The sequence below is a fragment of the Apteryx mantelli genome, chromosome 15 (assembly GCF_036417845.1).
Source record: "Apteryx mantelli isolate bAptMan1 chromosome 15, bAptMan1.hap1, whole genome shotgun sequence".
NCBI classification, from domain to species: domain Eukaryota; kingdom Metazoa; phylum Chordata; class Aves; order Apterygiformes; family Apterygidae; genus Apteryx; species Apteryx mantelli.
This window is the reverse complement of record NC_089992.1, coordinates 16,285,411-16,305,842: the sequence shown is the minus strand read 5'-3', so window position 1 is coordinate 16,305,842 and position 20,432 is coordinate 16,285,411. Positions and strand designations below refer to the sequence as shown.

At 41.0% G+C, this 20,432-nt stretch overlaps 1 protein-coding gene across 1 annotated transcript in view; it reads left to right on the top strand.

Annotated features, from left to right (window-relative positions):
• Window positions 1-20,062, top strand: part of RFX7 (regulatory factor X7) — a 59,480-nt gene extending 39,418 nt beyond the window's left edge. The window contains exons 5-9 of the mRNA XM_067305309.1: window positions 4,498-4,614; window positions 7,031-7,115; window positions 7,789-7,996; window positions 11,472-11,767; window positions 12,765-20,062. Coding sequence (XP_067161410.1) covers window positions 4,498-4,614; window positions 7,031-7,115; window positions 7,789-7,996; window positions 11,472-11,767; window positions 12,765-16,058 — 4,000 coding nt within the window. The 3' untranslated portion in view covers window positions 16,059-20,062. The remainder of the gene's footprint in view (window positions 1-4,497; window positions 4,615-7,030; window positions 7,116-7,788; window positions 7,997-11,471; window positions 11,768-12,764) is intronic.
• The last annotated feature ends 370 nt before the right edge of the window (window positions 20,063-20,432 follow it).

Sequence of the window (20,432 nt, the reverse complement as noted above, 5' to 3'; positions counted from 1 at the left end):
ATATATAGTATGTTAAACAAATGAAATGCACAAGAAATATGTTAATCTTGTTCGATAACACCTAACCAGTGTTTTATATAATACTCCCTGATAGGAACAGCATGGAACTTACTGTACTTCTGTCACGAGCAACTTCCTATATATTCCCTTTAAAAGCTGGTCAAATTCTGTCTAAAACAGTTGTTTCCCACCTCCATTGCTGCTGTTGGAAGTCTGACCTAGAATTTTATTTCTCTGATGGTTTTAAACCTTCTAGTTTCCATCCTACCTCGTTTGAAGGATTCATTTCTGTGCCAGCATTGTTCTTTTGCTTAAAGAGAGCCAAGCTCTTCCTAAGGTTCTTCACTCTAATCCATTTTTAGAGACCGGTTGTTTTGCTGGTTTAAGCCAAGGTCTTTGTTTCTTCTCATGTAATAGGCTCTTTATCAATTGCTATTCATAATAACCTTTCTGCACCTGTCTTGTTGAATTCATCTTTCCTGAATATGGCATGCAGAATGCATACAATATTCTGTGTGAGATTTTGCCTGTACCTACAGCGACAGTAATACTCTCCTATGTCTGCCTCAAATTCTGCTGTTGTTTTGCACTGAGATTGTATCCACCTTTTTATCAGCTGCTATTGATAGATCATAATTAATAACAGGATGACTAATACATTCATTTTCTCTTTTGCCATATTCGGTTGATGAGTGCCTACTTAACAGCAACAACTCTTGCTGATTCTCATGTGTATTATTTTGCATTTTGAACTATTTAATTTATTCTTTTTCTATTCCTTCATCAAGGCTTTTCAGCTTTTCCCTGTAACAACCTAATCACTTTCTGTATTAATGATGCCTCCAAACATTACAGAATGAGATGATTTTGCCACTTTTTTCTGCTGACATCATTTAATACAGCACTAAGCAAGATCAGTAGCAAGACAGATTTTTGAGGCACTGTGTATGTAGCTTTTCTCTGGCCCTTCTGTTTCAATACAGGCTTTTATCTCCATTTTATCCAGTTCCGTGCCCAGGAAGCTGTTTAAGCTGGGCTGTAGAGTCTGATGGTCTTTGCTGGCTTTTAGATAATCTTTTTGGTCATTTATTTCAAGTCTACACTCATTGTATTTTATGTCTTGAGTACATTTAATTTGAAGATCTCACAAAAAAATACTTTTCTTGCCAAATTTACTGTGTGGGGGAGCTCTGTGCAAAGGAACGCAAGCAGTCGTGTGTCCATTGTGGTTCCTGCCTCTGATTAGCGTTTCCCTCCCCCATCCGTTTCCCACCCATCCTTCGAATCGGCAGAACCGCTCCTGGGCTCAGCGATGTGCCAGGAGTGCAAGTAGCAGAGAGAAGAGCTGCAGGCAAGAGGCTCCTGGTACGTGTTGTCAAGTCAATAACAGACCACAGATGGACATGGAGGGATCTCGGCTGAGCCAGGAGGAGGAGGGGCCGTATGGAATGATCTGTCTGAAAACTGAAATTACATGATAATAATAATAATAGCTTAGAAATCACAAGCTTGCAGGAGCTGCCAGTATGGATACAAGGGGACCGTGTAACTGTATGTTTACTGCTGCTAGCAAGTAATTGTCCTGAAACAGATGTGCTAGGCTTGAGGGGCTGATTTTTTTTCCTTTTTTATTTATTCATTTTCTCCTGCGTAGAGAATAGTTTTCACTTTAAAACTGACTGACTGATAGGCTCCTAATTCTGTTGTTTGCTAAATTACTTTTTCTATTTTGTTTTGCATATATTGTATATTTTTCAGTCAACGATATTGCTGACTGCAGCAGAGAAATTTAGAGAGCCCTCCTTGGCGTGCTAGTTGAGACTTAATGTCCTGTAATCAGCATGACCAAGTGACAGTGTCCTACCTTTTAAGAATCTCCAAAGTGTAAATTTAAAATCTAGTGGAGCCTGATAAGAGGCCACGACAAAAGGCAAATAGAGACCTGTCTAGAGCAACATTATAACTGAAACAGCTTCTGATTTCTAAGAGGATGCAACAAAGCTGGAGAAGTATCCATTCCCTTGTATTAGCTTCAAAGGGACTTGTCCAGAAACCAGATACTGTGACTGAGGTTCACTTTAATGAAATTTGGTATATTAAATAGGTAAAAATTATTCAACAAACTTCCTGGATGTCCCGTATAGAAACATAGAACATTTCAAGTTGGAGGGGACCTCTGGAGGTCACCTGGTCCGGCCCCTTGCTCAAAGCAGGAGCAGCTTCAAAGTGCCATTAGGTTGCTCAGGGCTGTATCCAGTCAACGTATAAAGAAGGATAATTAAGCATTGGAACGGGAGCCCAGAGAGGCTGTGAAACCTCCATCCTTCTTTGCAAGACTAGGCTGGGCAAAGCCCTGAGCAGCCTAGTCTGGCCTCTAGCCGAGCCTGCTTTGGGCTGGAGGTTGGGCTGGAGCCCTGCCAAGGTGCCTTCCCACCGAAGGAAGGTGTGATGCCATGCCTCCAAGGATGGAGCCTCCATGGGCTCCCCTTCCCGTGGTCAGACACTTGTTGTGAATGCTTTTTTTCCCCCCCTACTTTCTGTTTCATTCCTGACTTTCTTTTAAATAAAAAAGGGTGCAAGTCTTCTCACAAGAGTGGGCTGAAAGTTTCCGCAAGGCTGACTCCTCTGAATTGCATTGCATTCACTTTTTTTTTTTTGGCTTTTGGAAGGAGAAATAAAAGTTTGGAGTTTTCTTAGTCTCATGGATAATGGCTGTCTATATACAGGTCTGCAGGTGACATCTCATGGTTTGGGCAATGTAGGCCAGGAGCGGTGGGAAGCGGGTGTAGATGAGCTCTGCAGGGGAGTGCTAGAACCAAATAGCATAAACCTTGCTGTTTATCATCAGACAGCATGACATTTGTGGTGGTGCTTTCCATGTGAAGGATACCCATCTCCAGCAAGGATAAGTGCAACAGATACCTACTCTGTAATAGCTAGGATTTTTGACAGAAAAAATAAATGCAGTGCAGTATCTCAAGAACTGCATACTGCTCTATATACAGCTGAAGTTTTCAGTCCCTTTGGCCTACTCTGATGCAAATGTCATTATTAATTGTTATGGTTTTAGTAGGTGATGATGGAAATGAAACTTCTGTTTCAGGAATGCTTTTTCTTTCTTGCCTTCTTTCTCTATGAGCAGAAATTTGTTTGCATACATGTACCTGGTTAGAGTAGCAGGCAGGTGGTGTATGAGGTAATTGTTTTTCTGCTCTCCTGCTATGATGCCGTACAGAACTGCATACAATCACCTCTTTTTTCAGAGACAGGTTGTTTTTATGTATTTCTGGTAGGAATTTTCACAGGAAAGGAGGTCATTGCTATCTGGTGCCGATTCCGTGACCTTGGGCATGTCATGGAAATCTGAATGAGAATGCTTTAGTGGTATGTTTTGGGACGTAGTGCATTAACATCTGTGAAATACCACAGGGGTCTTAAACAAAAGACAATATGTAATAGCATTCATATCTTTATGCAGCCTTCAGTGCTTGCTACATAGGTAAAAGTTCCTGAGCAGCTTCCATTTTTCTCCTGTGCTTTCATGTGATTGTAATTTTCCAGATTGTTCACATTTTGCAGTGAAATTAGCAATTCTTGTTCTCTGCCTCAAGGAGATATTTTTAAAATATCTCAGATGTTGAAACATCTGAATAGATGTTGAAACAAAATTCCTTCTGCAGTTTTTTGAGAACCTAAGACAGATAATTGTGCCCATTTCACTAGAACAGTGCCTTTAGAAAAATAAGCACCTTCTGTTGCTTTTTCTCCCCTATGTTCTCAGGAAGTATAGTCAGTAGTGTAAAGATTAACAGGTTTATGTTTGCAGTGGCCCGCAGAATCTCTGTTAATTTAGAACTGATTATAAGGATGTCTGTAAGGAGTTGGCATCTGCTTAATTTAACTTACATAGTTCAACGTGGGCAAATAGTTGCTTGTGCACTGGTAAGAGGACTAGGGCCTCAATACATGTTTGTTATACCTTATAAAAGCAAAGCTGGTGCCTTGGGAGGATATGCTTTAATAAATTGAGGTTGTCTAGGCAGAATGTCTGTCTGTACATGCAGGCAGATCTCTCACCTGCTGCTTTTCGAATAGCCATGCAAGACGTCAGGCCTTGCCACACACAAACCACGCTTCTGCCTAGAGAATGTCGCTGCTTTATGTCCTAAAATAAATGAATTGAAATGTAAGCTTCAAACTAAGTTGTGGAGTAAATCTTAACTGTGCCCTAGATAATGCCACTACTTGTTAAATCTCCACGTGACTTGCCTTTGAACTCAGAAGAGAACAAGGCAAAAACTATGGTATTAGTAGCTCTGACTATACATTTTTAACGTATTCAATTCATTGTGGATAGCTTCATTAATGTTAAATGTAGTTCTGAACATGGATGGGTATGAGTGTTTTCTTTTAAAAACCTTTGATGGAGCCCAACGCGTAGGCTGGCCTTTTGTATTAACTTTGGTTCCATTCACGTTTTCTTTCTCTTTGTTGCAGGAGCTATTGTGACAATCTTGGCTACCACCCATTAAGTGCTGCTGACTTTGGAAAGATCATGAAAAATGTCTTTCCAAATATGAAGGCCCGCCGTCTAGGCACAAGAGGCAAATCAAAATATCCTTTGCTAGAACACTTCCCAGTCATTTCTTCTGCGCTTGCCTGGAGAACATCTGTTGTTATGGCTGACCTACCAGCTAAATTTAGAAGTAATTTTAAATAAAAAATGCAAACATTTTCCCCAAAGTTCTTTAGAAGTTGTTAATCACTGTAGCATTAGGTTACAAGACATAACTTCAAGAAACAAGTGCTTAAGTTTGGGTTACACTAGTCCTTGTTGTGTTCTAATGCTTAGCTGTCAAACAGTGAGTAACCAAAGAAGCCTTGTCATTTAGTGCAAAGGAGGGGGGGGAGATAGTGGAAAAAAGGGATTTGCCTTACATGTGTGCAGTAACTAATAATTTATTAGTAACACAGGTCAGAACTATCGTAACATTCCTTGCTTGTTACATAATACCTGTGCACACCAATAACTTAAAAAGCTGGTTGTAAAGCCAGAGATCTTTCTTAAGCTGTGCTACAAATATAACATAACTAGACATACTGTTGTAGGCAGAACTACAGGCATTTTGATCTTGGGCCAAGTTAGTTAATCAATTGACAGGCAGCTACTGTGAAAAATTCAGGAAAATGCTGTGCAAAAGTGTCTACTCATACCGCTGGTGGTCCTGCTGCTTCAGTGTAAGGGCACAAAGCTCTGCTGGAGAAGAATTGCAGTGATCAAGTCTAAAGGCTGCAAGGATGTGTATTTTCCTCAGGCTTTTCTGAAATAAAGCTATTGTATTAAGTATATGGATAACTCCTTCCATCTAGTCTTTAGCACACTGAAGTGTTCCACTGGAAAATTAAAAGCTAGTAGTGATTTTTGAAAGGAGTTTATTCACCAGCAAAAATTTTGTCTTTCCAAATTTGAGAATCGCACCTCTCGAGTATCATCAGAAATCATTGTGAAGTAATGTAATACCTGCTGCCTGCTGTTGCCCCCCGCTCTATGTGCTTCATTGGATGTGCAGGGTGGGCTATGTCACTGCCGTAAGGTAGGGAGGCAGAGGGCATGAGAAGACCTAAGGGCATCAAGGTGCTTGTGGGCCCTAATTAAAAACCACTCAAACGAACCAGCAGTGATGATCAGTGGGCTCACTGTAGTACTGGTCTTTGCTAAGGTCTTACTGGAAGTAGGCACTTACAGAGAATTAAATGCTAGTGGGCAGCCCTGTATTGCTTGTCTTCCCTAGAGAAAAAGGTCTTCATATAGTAGTAAACAGGCAAATTTTGGGTCAGATAAATTGTTTCTTTGAATACAACATTGGATTATTTAGCAGTGGAATCCAAAAGTTATCAGTGGTCTTCAGGATGGAGATAAAGAGGTTTTAAGGAAGAAATTGTAACGTAATCATAAGGAAGGAAGAAATCATGGTATAATTAGAGCTTGGCCCAGGGTGTCTCTTTCAGTTCTGTTTCCTAAGTCTCTAATTCAGGATGATTAAAACGTGACCTTACTTCACACTTCTAAGGGGCTAGGTATTAAGACATTTAACTCACTGTAATTATACTCCATCCATGTTAATGCAAGCAAATGCAAGCTCCACTGTATAGTAAAGAGAAATAAAGACCATGTTTGCAGTGAAAAACTAGTGATTCTGGAAAGGATTTGGGGGTCATAGAGAACAGACACTGTACGTGAATTCCCAAAGAAATGCTAGGGAGAGGAAAAAAAGCTAATCTGACTCTTACATGTATAAACAAGAGAGAGTAAAGTAGGAAGTATATTTTTATGTACAGTGTTGATGAGAATGATGTAAGAATAAAGCTGGCTTTTTGTGTCCATATTTTTAGAGAATTGTCATGGGTGAGGAGAGGTCCACAAAAATGGTATGAGATCTTAGGAAAAAACACCTTCCTGTGAGAGGAGTTCAGTCACTTTATCGCGTCATGAGGCAACTTCTTCAGTTTGTTCAAATGCCTTATGAGAGGGAAATGTCAGTTACTTATAAAATTTAGCAAACGGGCAAAGTAAGAACTAAAACTGGAAGTAAAAACTAAATACAGGCTAGAAATTGTGCACAATTTTTTTTTATAGAGTGATTTGCTTCTGAAAATGATATATTTTCCATTTCTTTTTAGGTCTTGTTTAGTAAGGGCGTTTAGTCTGAATTTTGATTTACATCCAGGGTAGCTAGCTGAAGTTATTTGGCCTGGGCTAGTGGTTCTCGTAAGCCAAATTCAGATGAAGTTCATCATATCCAGCCTCAGTTGCTCCTCTGCGTAGTTGGGGGGCCACCTGTGTGCCCAGGAACGCAGCCATTCGTAGCCTTCTGGTCCTGGCCTGCTATGAGATTATGTTAATGACAGTAGATTTCAGATCTATTTTTTCAGTTTGCTTGAAAAACTTCATGGCGGGTGGGGAAGGAGTTAAAGCCTTTTTTTGTCCCCAAGCTAAGCAGAGACAATTTAGACCTTAATTCTTGATCACATATTGCTACAGTGGACTGAGGAAGAAAGCTTTTGTGCATATGCCAACACTGCCCAACCTTGACTTTCATAAAACTGGAGATGGGGTATGGTATATACTTGCTTATTTATATATATTTTTGCAAAATTACATTTCTTATGTTATTTTTACTGTCCGTCTAAAGTTTTCAAAACAAAATAAAGAGCTATGTAGTTTTTAATAAGATTTTTCTTTACAACGCTCTCATACTGGAAAACAAACCTTGGTTGATCTTTTTTCTTTAAAATTCAGAACAAATTACAGTGCTTTTTACAAAAAAAAAAAAATTGGAGGTGAAGCAGATTTTCACAGTGCTGCTACCCACGAGTTTGTCTTTTTAACTCTGATTCTCTGTTTTGCTTTTGCTGTATATATTTTTAAAAATATCACTGTTGGAACCCCAGGGATAGAAGTGGTTCTTGGGTAAGAGTGGCTGCTAAGTTGACTAGGATGCAGGAGGCATCAACTGTAGGTAGTCTGAATGTTAGGATTCTCTTTGCAGTTTTCTTCCAAAAATGTTAACTTCATATAATGCTTTTGGAAACAAGCAGTATATTAATGTTAAAGCATTTGATTTTCAATTGTATTGATGTTGTGATCTTTTTCTCCCAATTTTAGAAAAAATGAACGTATTTACTTAGAGCTTTGTGTGTTTCTGATCATCATTTGCTCTGTATTCATGTTGTTTTCACTCCTTAATAACTTTTAATATAAGTAACCTTTCCTTTTTCTTTGTTTAGTTGGATGGGACAGAGCCATCTGGGCAGCTACAAAGTGCTGATGAGGAAGTTGTCTCTGCGGCCTGCCGGCTTGTTTGTGAATGGGCCCAGAAAGTGCTAAGCCAGCCTTTCGATACGGTCTTGGAATTGGCTCGTTTCCTTGTAAAAAGTCACTATATCGGTACCAAGTCAATGGCAGCTTTAACAGTAATGGCAGGGGCACCAGCAGGTAATGGGTTAACTTAATTCTGAATCTATGAAAAGGGGGATCTTTAAAAAGAGGAATGCATTTTATGTAAGAGGGATTTCTTTAACATCAAATCTGAGGATGCCAAAGAAAGGGAGGCGTGAAGTGAGTGGGCAGCCCAGAACGATTAGGGGTGGAAGCAGCGTTTGTCCCCACCCTGTGTTGCAGTGTATCCCACTTCAGGCAGTGACATTTCAGTCCTTTCCCGTGAGTGTTAGATGAAATAAGGGGTGATAGTTCAGTTGCTCATGGTGACATGAGTAATAATCAGTTTGAGGAAGCACCTCTTTTCAGGACAGACTTTAAATGCTGGCTGGGTTTGACCCTCGAGCATGCATTTAAGCAATTTTTTTAGTCCACATTGCTGCAAGTTACTTTTCTTGCTGGTAGTCTGGAAGCAGGGGCTGAAAATAAGCTGTGGTCTAAGGTCTAGTCTGTGGTGTTAGCCTTACAGGCTCTGAAGGTGGCTTCATATGTCACTGTCATCTGTTTGACATTTTTTTGCTGCAGTTTAGATTTGTAATGTTAATGTTCATTTTGGAAGGACTGGGGGTAGGAATGTTTAGCAAAATATCTCTTGAGAGCTATTTGCTACCTGAGGGAGGAAAAGGGGAAAGGAAGAAGGGAGAGAGAGCTCTCAGGTGGCCTTGAAGTGATTACCTGATCACAACCAGCGTGAACCGTAGGTTATCTGGAGGGTGATCAGTGAGAGGACTTTGGAGACTTGATTACTTCTCCAGAAGTCGTTAGAGTTCAGTAAACACCTTAACAGCAGAGAAATCAAAGCGAGGAATACTGAGTCAAGGAAATTATTAATGGGATAATTCAGAGTGGTCTTTCACAAATCAGTTTTCTAGTTTGTGTTGTCTGATGTGAGGAAGGAGAGGAGTTGATCCATGATCGGAAACGGTCAGGATGTTGTGGGTCTTCCAGTCCATCCTGGCCGTTCAGATCAGCATCCACTGCCCAGAATTGAAGGCCGGGTGTGCAGCGCAGGTGGTGGGTTACTGGCAGTTCTGGGGAGGCGGCCTGTAGTAACTGTGGTTGTCGCTCGGATGGAAGATTACCTGTCCTTCCGGACCGAGTCCATGGTCTCCTGCGATTCCTCCAATAAGGACCTTGATCTTGCAAAGCACTTCAAGGCATGATTAACTTTAAGTGTGTGAGTAATGGCACTGAATTTCAAGTACTTTGCTAAATCAGGATTTTGGTGCCAGTACAGTGGGGGTTTGTAAGCATACTGCTGGTGTAGCTGTGTTTCTGTCTGATAACTTGTCCTAGTATGGAAACAATTGTCTGTCTTAATTTTCTCTCAAGAGCAGATTTTCTTACGGGCATTTTTGATATGTCAGATGCAAATTTTCCTGAGATGTTTGATCTGTGTCAGGTAGTACAACTAGGTCAGCTCTTGTTGTTATTGACCACATTAGAAATAAGGGTCTGAGGGGCATTGAGAGGGACAGGAGGGCCTTGTCTGGGGGTGCTTGTGTGACTGAGATTCCTGCACTCTTTCACACCTTTGTTAAGGTGAAGGGAAGAGGTGTTTTTTATTTCACTACACCAGATTAATTCCTGCAGTACTCAACCTCTGGAACAGGTTATATCTGATGTGGTTGTTTGTACATCTACATTTGTATTCTGTGTTTTCCTCTTCATTCTCAAAATGAATCATCAAAGCATCTGAAGTTTTCTCTGGTTGTGGATGACATAAATTGCAAAAGTGAGGGATGAGGAAGGAAGTATAGGTACACAACGCATCCCCCAAACTTCCCCCGGGAGGTTCTCCCCTACATCTCTTGAGAGAAATGTGTTTGAACCAAAGCAAATCTCTTGACTTCAAAAAGGGCAATTTCAAATGGAAGCTGATTGTCAGGGCTGTGGGTTCTGGTGATCCCCTTTTCTGGCCACTGGCTTCCGCGTCTTGTTCTTTCTCCTTCTAGCTGTCTTGTCTTTATTACAACTTAGAACCGAGAAATGATAGTGGAAGGCTTTACTCTCTGTACGCTCTTCTCTTTACATGTCCTTGCTTGGCTTCATTGGCTCTGCTAGCCATGCTGCTACAAGGAAAGTTGCATGTATGTATAGCTCTTTCGTTCGTACAGCTCCTCCCTGCCCTTACTTCCTCTGAGAAAAGATGGTGTTTCAAGGAAATGGGCAGTTATTTCTCTTTTGTGCCTCTGAGGCTTGGATGGTCATTTCAGGAGAGATGCTTTTATTGGTATGCACTAGAATGGCAAATAAAATACTCTCATTGCTCTTTCTCACAAGGAACTATAGTGTCTCTGTGCATTAATTGAGAAAAACAAAGTTTTACCCTCAAAGATGGTAAAAAAAAAAAAAAAGGGGGGGGAGGTCCTCATAAATGTTATTTGCCTTCAGTATTTAGCCCACATAGCTCTTTCATTGTTTTCCAGATATTGAAATATATTTGGGCATTTCACTGCTTCTGTGAAAAAGGAATTGAAGGCAGAAAGTGGAGACATGCTGCAGTATTACAGTTGTCATGGTACATGCAGACTGCTGCTGAGAGCATGATGTTGATTAATTTATAATTAAGAGTTGTTTAAAAACTGAGAAGCCTACGAAGTATAAAAGAAACAGTGTTAAAATTTCTTGACAGGGCAGTTCAACAGGATTAGGTGGTCACTGAGGGAATGTGCTAATCCTCTTGACTGTTAATAAATGAAAGATCATAGTTATGAGGTGATTTAGTAACAGGGATTGGTACCAGCTGCACCGATCAGACCAACTGTCTGTTGTTCTTCCTGGCAGCACCGTTGCTTGTGTGTGATCAGCAAAGGCGTTGTCTTCAGAAAAAATATTCTCTCGTTATAATTTCCATATTTTTTTCACTTTCTCCTTCTTTTGTTTCTCCTTCTTCTCTTGTCATTTCTCTTCTTGCCCTTTCAGCATTATCCCTGATCACACACTGGTTGTGATCCATTCCGACATTGTTATATGCGTTATATTTAACGTCCTGATCATGAGATAATATCATCTGCTCAGAGCTGCTCATCTATGGCACAGATCCACAGCTTTCTACAAAGATTTTTCATTTTTAAAAGTGCTTTAAATATTGATAACAAAACAAAAACATGATAGAAGATGAATTTTAAAGGTTCATATCCACTGCCCTCTACTGTCAGTTTAATGAAATGCATTGGTTTTAGATTTTGCTGGTAGAAAAGATGCAATTTGGGATTACTAGAAACAAGATGCCAGTACACAATATTTAGCTGCTAATGCCCAGCTAATGCCCCAATAGAGGATTTGACAGAATGTTGTAAATAAACTGAAACACTGAACAGATTTGAGCTTGAAATGCCCTCGTTGATGAGGTAGTCCCAGAATGGTTGTGGAGGTGCTGCCGTGTATTCTGTGTGCTTACATGCAGAAATGGCACTGCAACAGACACGGTATGTTTTATTATAATACTGCCTTTCTTTTTTGTGTTCAGGAATAAAAGGGATCCCCCAGCCCTCAGCTTTTATACCTACTGCTGAAAGTAATTCCTTTCAACCACAAGTGAAAACTCTGTCATCTCCTGTTGATGCCAAGCAGCAGCTGCAGCGTAAGATCCAGAAGAAGCAGCAAGAACAGAAACTGCAGTCTCCTTTGCCAGGGGAGTCTCCAGCAAAGAAAACGGAAGGCACCACAACCAACGGCGTGGCTAGTATATCTAATGGAAGTCCTGCAATTCTGTCTCCTCAGCCTATCGGTATTGTTGTGGCAGCTGTCCCCAGCCCGATACCGGTAAGGTCCTGCAGCGATTCTCTAGTGAAACCAACTTATGAAAGGATGGATTGTAAATTGTCAGTAACTAAGCAGTGATGTCAGTGGGATAGAAAAATTATTTCCTTCAGTTATTCAAAGACTTGGGTCCATTGACGCTTTTCTGTCCCAGTGACTTTGTTGTACCACAAGAGTAACAGTACGATCGAGTTTGTGATGGACATGGAACCAGTAGAATTTTAATTATACAGAATAAGCCAAGTTCATCTTTGTGGTCAGTGACAGTGGGATTTAAGCTTGCAATAATTTAGTTTATATATAGGAATAATCACCCTTGAGGTGAACTTTAACCAGACAGGAAAGCCAGCACAAGCAGTGTGGGTCACTGAGCCCCTAATATGGGATGTAAATTGACTTTGGTTGGTCGAGTGCATTTAGTGATGGCAGCAGTTTCATTTTTGCACAAATATCTGTAATATCCTTGTCTTTTAACTGTCCTTGTCTTTCAACCATACAAAAAGTCATACAAAAGTGGGGTGGGGGGAAGAAGGTTGTTTGTTTTTAAGGTGTTAGGTGTGTTGTTAATTTCAGTAGTAAGTCAGTTTTTCTGCCTGATACTGGGTTTACATTTAACTCACTTTAGAAACCTTAAAAATGATCAGTGTTTGAACACATCCTCTCCTCTTTATCCTTTTTATGTCTTTTTCTTCCACGTGCTGAAGGACTGCACGAGAGTGACCCTTTCTTTAAGGTCATGCAGAAGAGCAGAGTAGTGTATAGACCATTGCCTCATGCCTTAAAAATTGAGGCCATGTATCTGTCCACCAGTGCTAGGCAGCCAAATACACAGTTGTCTGTACATAGGTTGAAGAGCTTATTTTGTTTTGAACTGATGTTCACTAGGTTTGGTATATTCATCTGTGTTGGCCTTCACCTTTGAAATGCTTGGGGATGCGATTGTGGGCTTTGGGGACTTTCATCCTTCATCAACACACCTTTTCTTTTTCTCTCTAAACAGGTGCCAAGGACCAGGCAGTTGGTGACATCTCCAAGTCCTATGGGATCATCTGATAGCAAGGTCCTGCCGCTCAATGTTCAGGTGGTCACTCAGCACATGCAGTCAGTCAAACAGTCTCCAAAGACTCCCCAGAATGTTCCAGCCAGCCCGGTTGGTGACCGCTCTGCCCGACATCGCTACCCACAGATCTTACCGAAGCCAGCAAATACCAGTGCTCTCACCATCCGCTCTCCCACGACGGTGCTCTTCACCAGTAGCCCAATCAAGACTGTTGTGCCAGCTCCACATGTGAATTCCTTAAATGTGGTAAAAATGACAGCAATATCTCTCGCTCCGAGCAGCAGTAGTGTGCCCGTCAAACAGACACCTTCTGTTAACAGCAGCACAGGAGCAGGAGAAGAAGTGAGGACTGCTCCTCAGATCAAAAATGGATCTGTTGTTTCACTTCAGTCTCCAGGTTCCAAGCCTAGCACTGTTGTAGCTACATCTGCAGTCGAGATCAAACTGGAACCAGAAGCGTTGCTGGATGAGAACCCAATACAGGGCCAAGAGAGTTCTGATGTGTCTAAATCCATAAAGGGAGCCCCTGGCCTGCCTGCTGCTCAACAAATTAATTTTGAGGTTGCAACCTTGAAAGTTTCAGCTGATGGTGTTGTGGAGGCAAAAACAGCTAAGGGCTGTGATCAGGGAGCTGAAGAAGCAAGGACCAAATACAAAACACAGTCTAATGAGATCACACCAGTTTCTTCAGCAGGCAATAATCAAAGCACTCTAAAGCTGTCAGTTGCCAGTCAAAACTTGTCCAGCACCAGCATCAGTTCACCTCCTGGTGAGTCTACAATTAAAGACAAAACGTGCACTAAAAGTCCAAGAAAGCGACAACCTTCTACGCTTCAGGATTCCCAGGTACCACCTGTAAAGAAACCACTGGTGGGGCAGCTTTCAGCTGGTAATGCTATTGAGGGTCAAAAAGCCAACAGCGTTAAGAAAGCTCCGAAGGTTGTATCATTAGCACACAGTGACAGTACCGCAACACTTGCTCAAGTTCCCAGCAAGGTAAATTCTGCAGCTTTAGCAAACTTAGTGACAGACTGTTCTTTGAATACCAGTATAAATACCAGTGATTCTACTTTAGGACAGCAGCTTGCAGCGACAGCATCTCCAGATATAAAAGTAAAATTGGAAGGAAACATGTTTATCATAGAAAATGATTCAAAATCTGATGGCAGCTTTAACCCAAATACATGGCACCATGGCACCAAAACTTCTGACTTTGCATCTGTGAATTGTGAACAGCAGCAAGATATCAGTGTTATGACTATTGCAGCGCACACTGTCTCTAGTGACTTACCGGAGTCAGCCTGGGAGGCAGAGCACTGCGAAGGTATACAGCAGGATGCATACAACCAGCAGTTACAGAGCCAGATCCAGGACTCCTCCTTGGGTCAAATACAAGCACAGTCTTCAAATCAGTTACCTCTGCAGTCTGAGCTGAAAGAGTTTGAACATACAGTCCCTCAGTCAAACGAAAACTTCTTTTCGTTTGATGATGACCTTACCCAGGACAGCATTGTGGAGGAGCTGGTGCTAATGGAGGAGCAGATGTCAATGAGTAATTCTCATCCTTACAGTGGTTGTCTAGGAATGGCACTTCAGAGTCAGACAGCAGCGCAAGGAGCTCCCGTGTCATCTCATCCAAGCAGTGCGCACTTCTACCATTCGATCCATAACAACAGCACTCCAATTCACACTCCCACCCCCACCCCAACTCCCACCCCCACGCCCACCCCAACTCCGACACCCACTTCTGAAATGATTGCTGGATCTCAGAACGTGTCACGAGAGAGCCCTTGTTCCAGGCTGGCTCAGACGACTCCCGTCGACAGTGCTCTAGGAAGCAGCCGTCATACACCCATTGGCACGCCACATTCGAACTGCAGCAGCAGTGTCCCTCCGAGTCCTGTGGAGTGCCGAAACCCATTTGCATTTACTCCCATAAGCTCCAGTATGGCTTACCACGATGCCAGCATTGTCTCAAGTAGCCCTGTGAAGCCAATGCAGCGGCCTATGGCTACCCACCCTGACAAAACCAAGCTTGAGTGGATGAATAACGGGTACAGTGGTGTTAGTAACTCATCAGTTGCAAGCCATGGCATTCTCACGAGCTATCAGGAGCTAGTGGAAGACCGCTTCAGGAAACCTCATGCTTTTGCAGTTCCTGGCCAGTCATACCAGTCTCAGCCACGGCACCACGATACTCACTTTGGTCGCGTGACTCCTGTCTCGCCTGTGCAGCACCAGGCAGCCCCTGTTAGTAGCACCACCAAGCAAGAGGGCTTTGCTGTTCCTGCTCCTCTTGACAACAAAGGAGCTGGCTCCTCTCTCAACAACAGCCTGAGATGCCGGAGTGTGAGCCCCGCTGTCCATCGCCAGCGTAATCTCAGTGGCAGCACAGTCTACCCTGTTTCAAATATACCGCGCTCTAACTTGACACCTTTTGGAAGTCCAGTGACTCCTGAAGTTCACAATGTATTTACTAATATCCATGCAGACACCAGTGCCAATAATATAGCGCAAAGAAGCCAGTCAGTCCCATTGACTGTGATGATGCAGACGGCCTTTCCGTCTCTTCAGAAACAAACAAACACTAAAAAAATAACCAACGTGTTGTTAAACAAACTTGATTCTGATAGTGATGATGCAGTGAGAGGTTTGGGAATGAACAACATGCCCTCAAATTACACAGCCAGGATGAATCTCACTCAGATTTTAGAAACATCCACCGCTTTTCCTAGTGCCAACCCACAAAATATGATCAATTCCAGCACTTCAGTTTATGAATTCCAAACACCAAATTACCTCACGAAAAACAGCAGCACCGATCAGATCAGTTTTTCTTCTGGAGATAACCAAGCACAATCAGACATTGGAGAGCAGCAATTAGATTTTAGCAGCACTGTAAAAGACCTTTTAGGGGAGGACAGTCTGCCAACCAACCAGCAGCTGGTGAATCAGGTGGCATCAGATCTCAATAACGTTGCATCTGTCTTTTCCAGCGACATCAGGTTGTCTTCCGACCTCTCAGGCAGCATTAATGATCTGAACACTTTAGATACAAATCTACTGTTTGATCCAGGTCGTCAGCAGGGACAAGACGATGATGCTACACTGGAGGAATTAAAAAATGACCCCTTGTTTCAACAAATCTGCAATGAATCCATTAACTCAATGACTACATCTGGTTTTGAGTGGATGGAGAGTAAGGATCATCCTGCTGTTGAAATGTTGGGTTGATTTTGTTTTATAGTATGTATGTAGCACACTGTATCTAAAAGACAGACGTATTGTATTTGTCTTAATGGAAGTGCCTCCTGCAGCAGAAACACTTGCTATGTATTGTGGCATTTTTTTTAAAAGTTTGCTGTACCAGTTGCTCATTCTTCAGCAGGGAAAAGGCAGTCTTACCAATTTTAAATAGATCTCTGAAGGTGATGGGCTATCAAAGAGCCAGTATTAAAATTTGAATTTTATAGTGTTCCCACTCAACACTTCTTATTGTAGCAAATAAAGAAGTGGTTAATAGCCAGCCAGCACTGACAGCTATGGCTGAGGCTTTGGGAAGGTTGTAAGTCCAGCTTGTTACTAGGCTTTCCATACTTCGTATTGCTTGTTACTTCTTAGTAGATAATTCTTACTGACCTTTGTCATTCAGGTCTGAAATGCAGGGTGCTTGCAGATGTGTAGGTGATGGGGAATGGATGCAAGTGAACTATGTGACATGCAAGTGCTCGATCAGTGTGTAGCAATCTTGGGTACTGCGCAGTGGTGAACTGTGGGAAATCTCTGTAGCACCAGTGCCATTTACATCTCTAGTAAAGCACAGAGATAGGAAAAATTAACAGGAACAACGATCCAGGAAAAAGAAAGATGCACTAAAATTTTTATTTAAGAGAAGCAAATCTATGTAGTTGTTTTATCCATTAATATCCATGACATCACACTTGATATTTTAGTTCTCACTTCAATGTTTATATATTAGGTAAAATTCATGGAAAAAGATTTTGAGCACTGAAATTTAATCTAGGCATAACACCCTATTTTAAGATGATAGGTACTCTTTAATTATTTATCAAAGCTAGAGAAGGAACGTGATATTTTCCCTCTTTTTTAAAAGAGCTACTGGAGCTCATTAAAATACTATTTTTAAAGATTCATTTTTAAGTCCACTCTTTTCTAACCTAGTGGAGGGTGTAGGAAGATGTTCTTTTCTCTGTATGTTTCAGCAGGTTGAGCCCTTCTGTCTTTTTCACTCACTCTTTCTCTCAAACAAAAGATGATTAAAATATTAGAAAATGTGGTTGATCTAAAAATATTTTGTATAGAGCCATAATGCTGCCAGGCACTTTACAGATATACAGTAAGACATGTGAGCTCTCTTTTGGTAAAACTTCTTTTAAAAGTGCATACTGTTTTAGGAGCCTGAATTCCATTTTCATAAGTGATTTGATGGAACCGATAGATCTAATTTTTGTTAGAAGTCCTTAGCTCCCCCTTCCTGAAAATGGGATTTAGACTTTTACCTCACTAGCTCACTTAAACAAAACAACAACAACAACAAAACCCTTTGGTTTATCAGCATGGCATCTATCTCTCTAATGATGAAAAGAGAGAGGTACTTAACCAGCCATGGCCCTGATCCTACAAAGAGGACTTGCACAGGTAAGCTTTTACATTAAAAAGCACTGAGGATGCTATAGTACCATTCCTTAAACTTAGTATAAAACTGATTATTTCTTCTGTAAACTGATGCTTATAAAACTGAAAGCAGAGCAGAAAACATTTTCCTGTCTTGTGTTACTTCTTTGAATGAGAGGTCATGAACTCATGAAGGGGGAGGCCCCCTAGATTTAGTTAAGGAAAAGAGAATCAGATTTGTAGCTGATTGGAGTTTTTCATTTAAGTGTCTTGGTGATCTTCTGTTTCTACTAATGACTTGAGATCTCAGTTTTGTTTTGTTTTGTTTTGTTTTGCTGGTGCTGATTCGCTTTGTGCTGCTGCATTGGCACTTGAGATGCTGATACACCACGGCTCCTCTTGCTCGCGTCTCCCGCCCTGGCCCCTGACCAGTCTGTGGCCTCTTCTGCAGGGACAAACAATAGTGTCAAGCTGTAGCACCTTGCATGGGGCCTGATTTCACTGTGCTTAACATTAGGAGTTTGGCCATTTCATCAGGAACAGACTTATTAAGTGCATTGATGTACGATGGTGTGATTTGTTTTGTTCAGGATCAAGTGCTCCTAAGTTTTGTTAAGGAAACGGGGAGGAGACTAGAAGCTGGGTGGGAAAGTGCTGTTTGTGACCTTGTGAGGATCTGTGAGCAAGGCTGGGACCCAGGTCCTTTCACGCAGAGGTGGCTTAGGGCAGGGCCTGAACTCTACCTGTTGATGGCCTCTAGCCAGTGATGTGCTGAGCATCCTCCTATCACTTTGACTTCATTGGGCCTGAGACAGTCAGCACCTCTTTTTCTGACCCTAGATAAAGTGCCAGCATGACCGTGAATTTGTGAAACCCACCTTCCAGTGGAGATCAGTGGGGGAAAACGGGAGCACCGGTGCTGCAAGGAGCACCCACAGCATCTTGGGCAGTCTGTGCGTTTGCATGGCGTGCTGCCCTGACCTCCGCATTGCTAACACGGAGGCTCACACAGGCTTGGTAACAAAAAGTTCCTGCCTAACTCCTCTGTTTTTTTAGGAACATTTCTCAGTAAAGCAAGAGTCAATTTAAAAGCTGGTGCATTCTAAATTATGCAGTCATCACCAAAGGTTTTTAGAAGTGCATTTAAAATTATATTTAAATACAAGCATTACATTGGGCCTAACACAAGATTTAATTAGCAGGAATAATCTGTAATCAGTGTATTAAAGCAAATGTATTTTTAATTTAAGAAGTGTTCAATTCAATAAGGATTGTTTCAAGTAAAATCCCAGGCACAGAGGTAAAACATTTTCATTTCAATAAATGGTGCTAGGGCTAGTTCACACAGCTTTGTACATTGGTATGTATTATTTTAGAGGTGTTTGTGTGTTGGTGTTATAATCTGTTAGGTCCCTGTTCTTAGTGCTAGTTAGTTCTTTACTGTACATTGAGACAGAGCACTAGTGCACACCAAAGTATGCAATACCCAAAGGAAAATTCTGTGATTCTAGCAAATGGAAGCCTGTCTGTGTCAGATACTCCAAAACTAAGAATTTGAGACAGTTCTGACCCCTTGTTTACATTATTGGCTTCCTACTAACATAAGAAATAAATTATTTTGATAGCATTTTTTGCTAAAGTATACGAACTAGTGAATTTGTACCCTATGTACAGTATTGCAGCAAACACTTTAAATTTGGTTGGTTAGTCCAGCAAACTTTCTGGGTTCATATATTGCACTAAAATTCTGTTGAACCTGTGGCAGGCACATTCCTTAGGATAAATGCAACAAATACGGCCCACAGATTAAAAAAAAAAAAAAAAACTTTTTAATGTGTTTCATTATTAAAAGGCAAAATGTCATTAAAAGTGACAGGTGAAATTGTCTTATGTAGCAATGTGCATTGATCTCAATGAGATATTTCTATTTCTTATTCTCTTACATGAGAATATTACAGCAGGAAAAATTAAGTTTAGTTTGCTTCACCATGTTAATACATGATCACAAAACGTGCATGAGTGTTAATGACTTATCTTGTACAGTACTAGATATATTCCTGTAACCACTTTTATTTTTTTTATTCTTTTGCTGTATTGAAACTGGTTCAGTGTTAACCAGGTGAGCATAGTTATTCACAAGTTATTTACTTTTTTATGTTAACTAATTCAGCTTAGTTATTGTTGAATATGTTCCTTTCTTGGATTATTTTTTATTGTTCTGGTGTTGAAAAACATTTTTGCATCATTTTATCATGATAAGAATTCATGAAGTAAATAATTTGCAAATAATTGCAATAAGCACTGACTTCTGAACTGAAAAGAAGGAAAGCGTTTTTTGTGCAGTGCATCTGAGATTCATATAATAGTCTTGTACTATACTGTGCTTTCTTTACTGCACCATAAGGAAAGAAAAATCCCTGTTCCACGTTTTCATTTAGTGCAGGAAATCTAGTTTCTCCCCTCCTCCCCAGTGTTTTGTTGTCTGTTGTACTGCTGAAACTACAGTAGTTGAATATTGCAGTAGCATTTCAGTTATTTTTTTTATTGAAAGTGCTCAAAAATTGTTTTTTAAATGTTTTCAAAAACAATAAAAACATTTTATATTAAAATGACTTCTGGAGTTTTTTATTTATATGGAAAATGTGCATTAAGGTTGACCGAGCTTCCTGATTTGCGTGAAGACAGATCACAGCTGTCTAGTTGTACTGACTTACTGCAGTTGCTGAGCCCAGTTGTGTGCTTAAAGTTCAGCATGAAGCTCAGTCTTCCTAGGTTGGAGGCCTAGGTCAGTTTGTGATCTAAGAGTAGTCTTCTCTTGAGACAAGTTGGTGGTAACAGGCCTCTGATTATTCACTTTGTCTCTTTATATTCCAGTTCTGCTGCTATCCCTTTTAAGTGGTAAGTACCTGAGTGATAATACTTCTAAGTTTGGGGGCAAAAAACAGCTGCGACTTACTGATGAACCTGACAGTA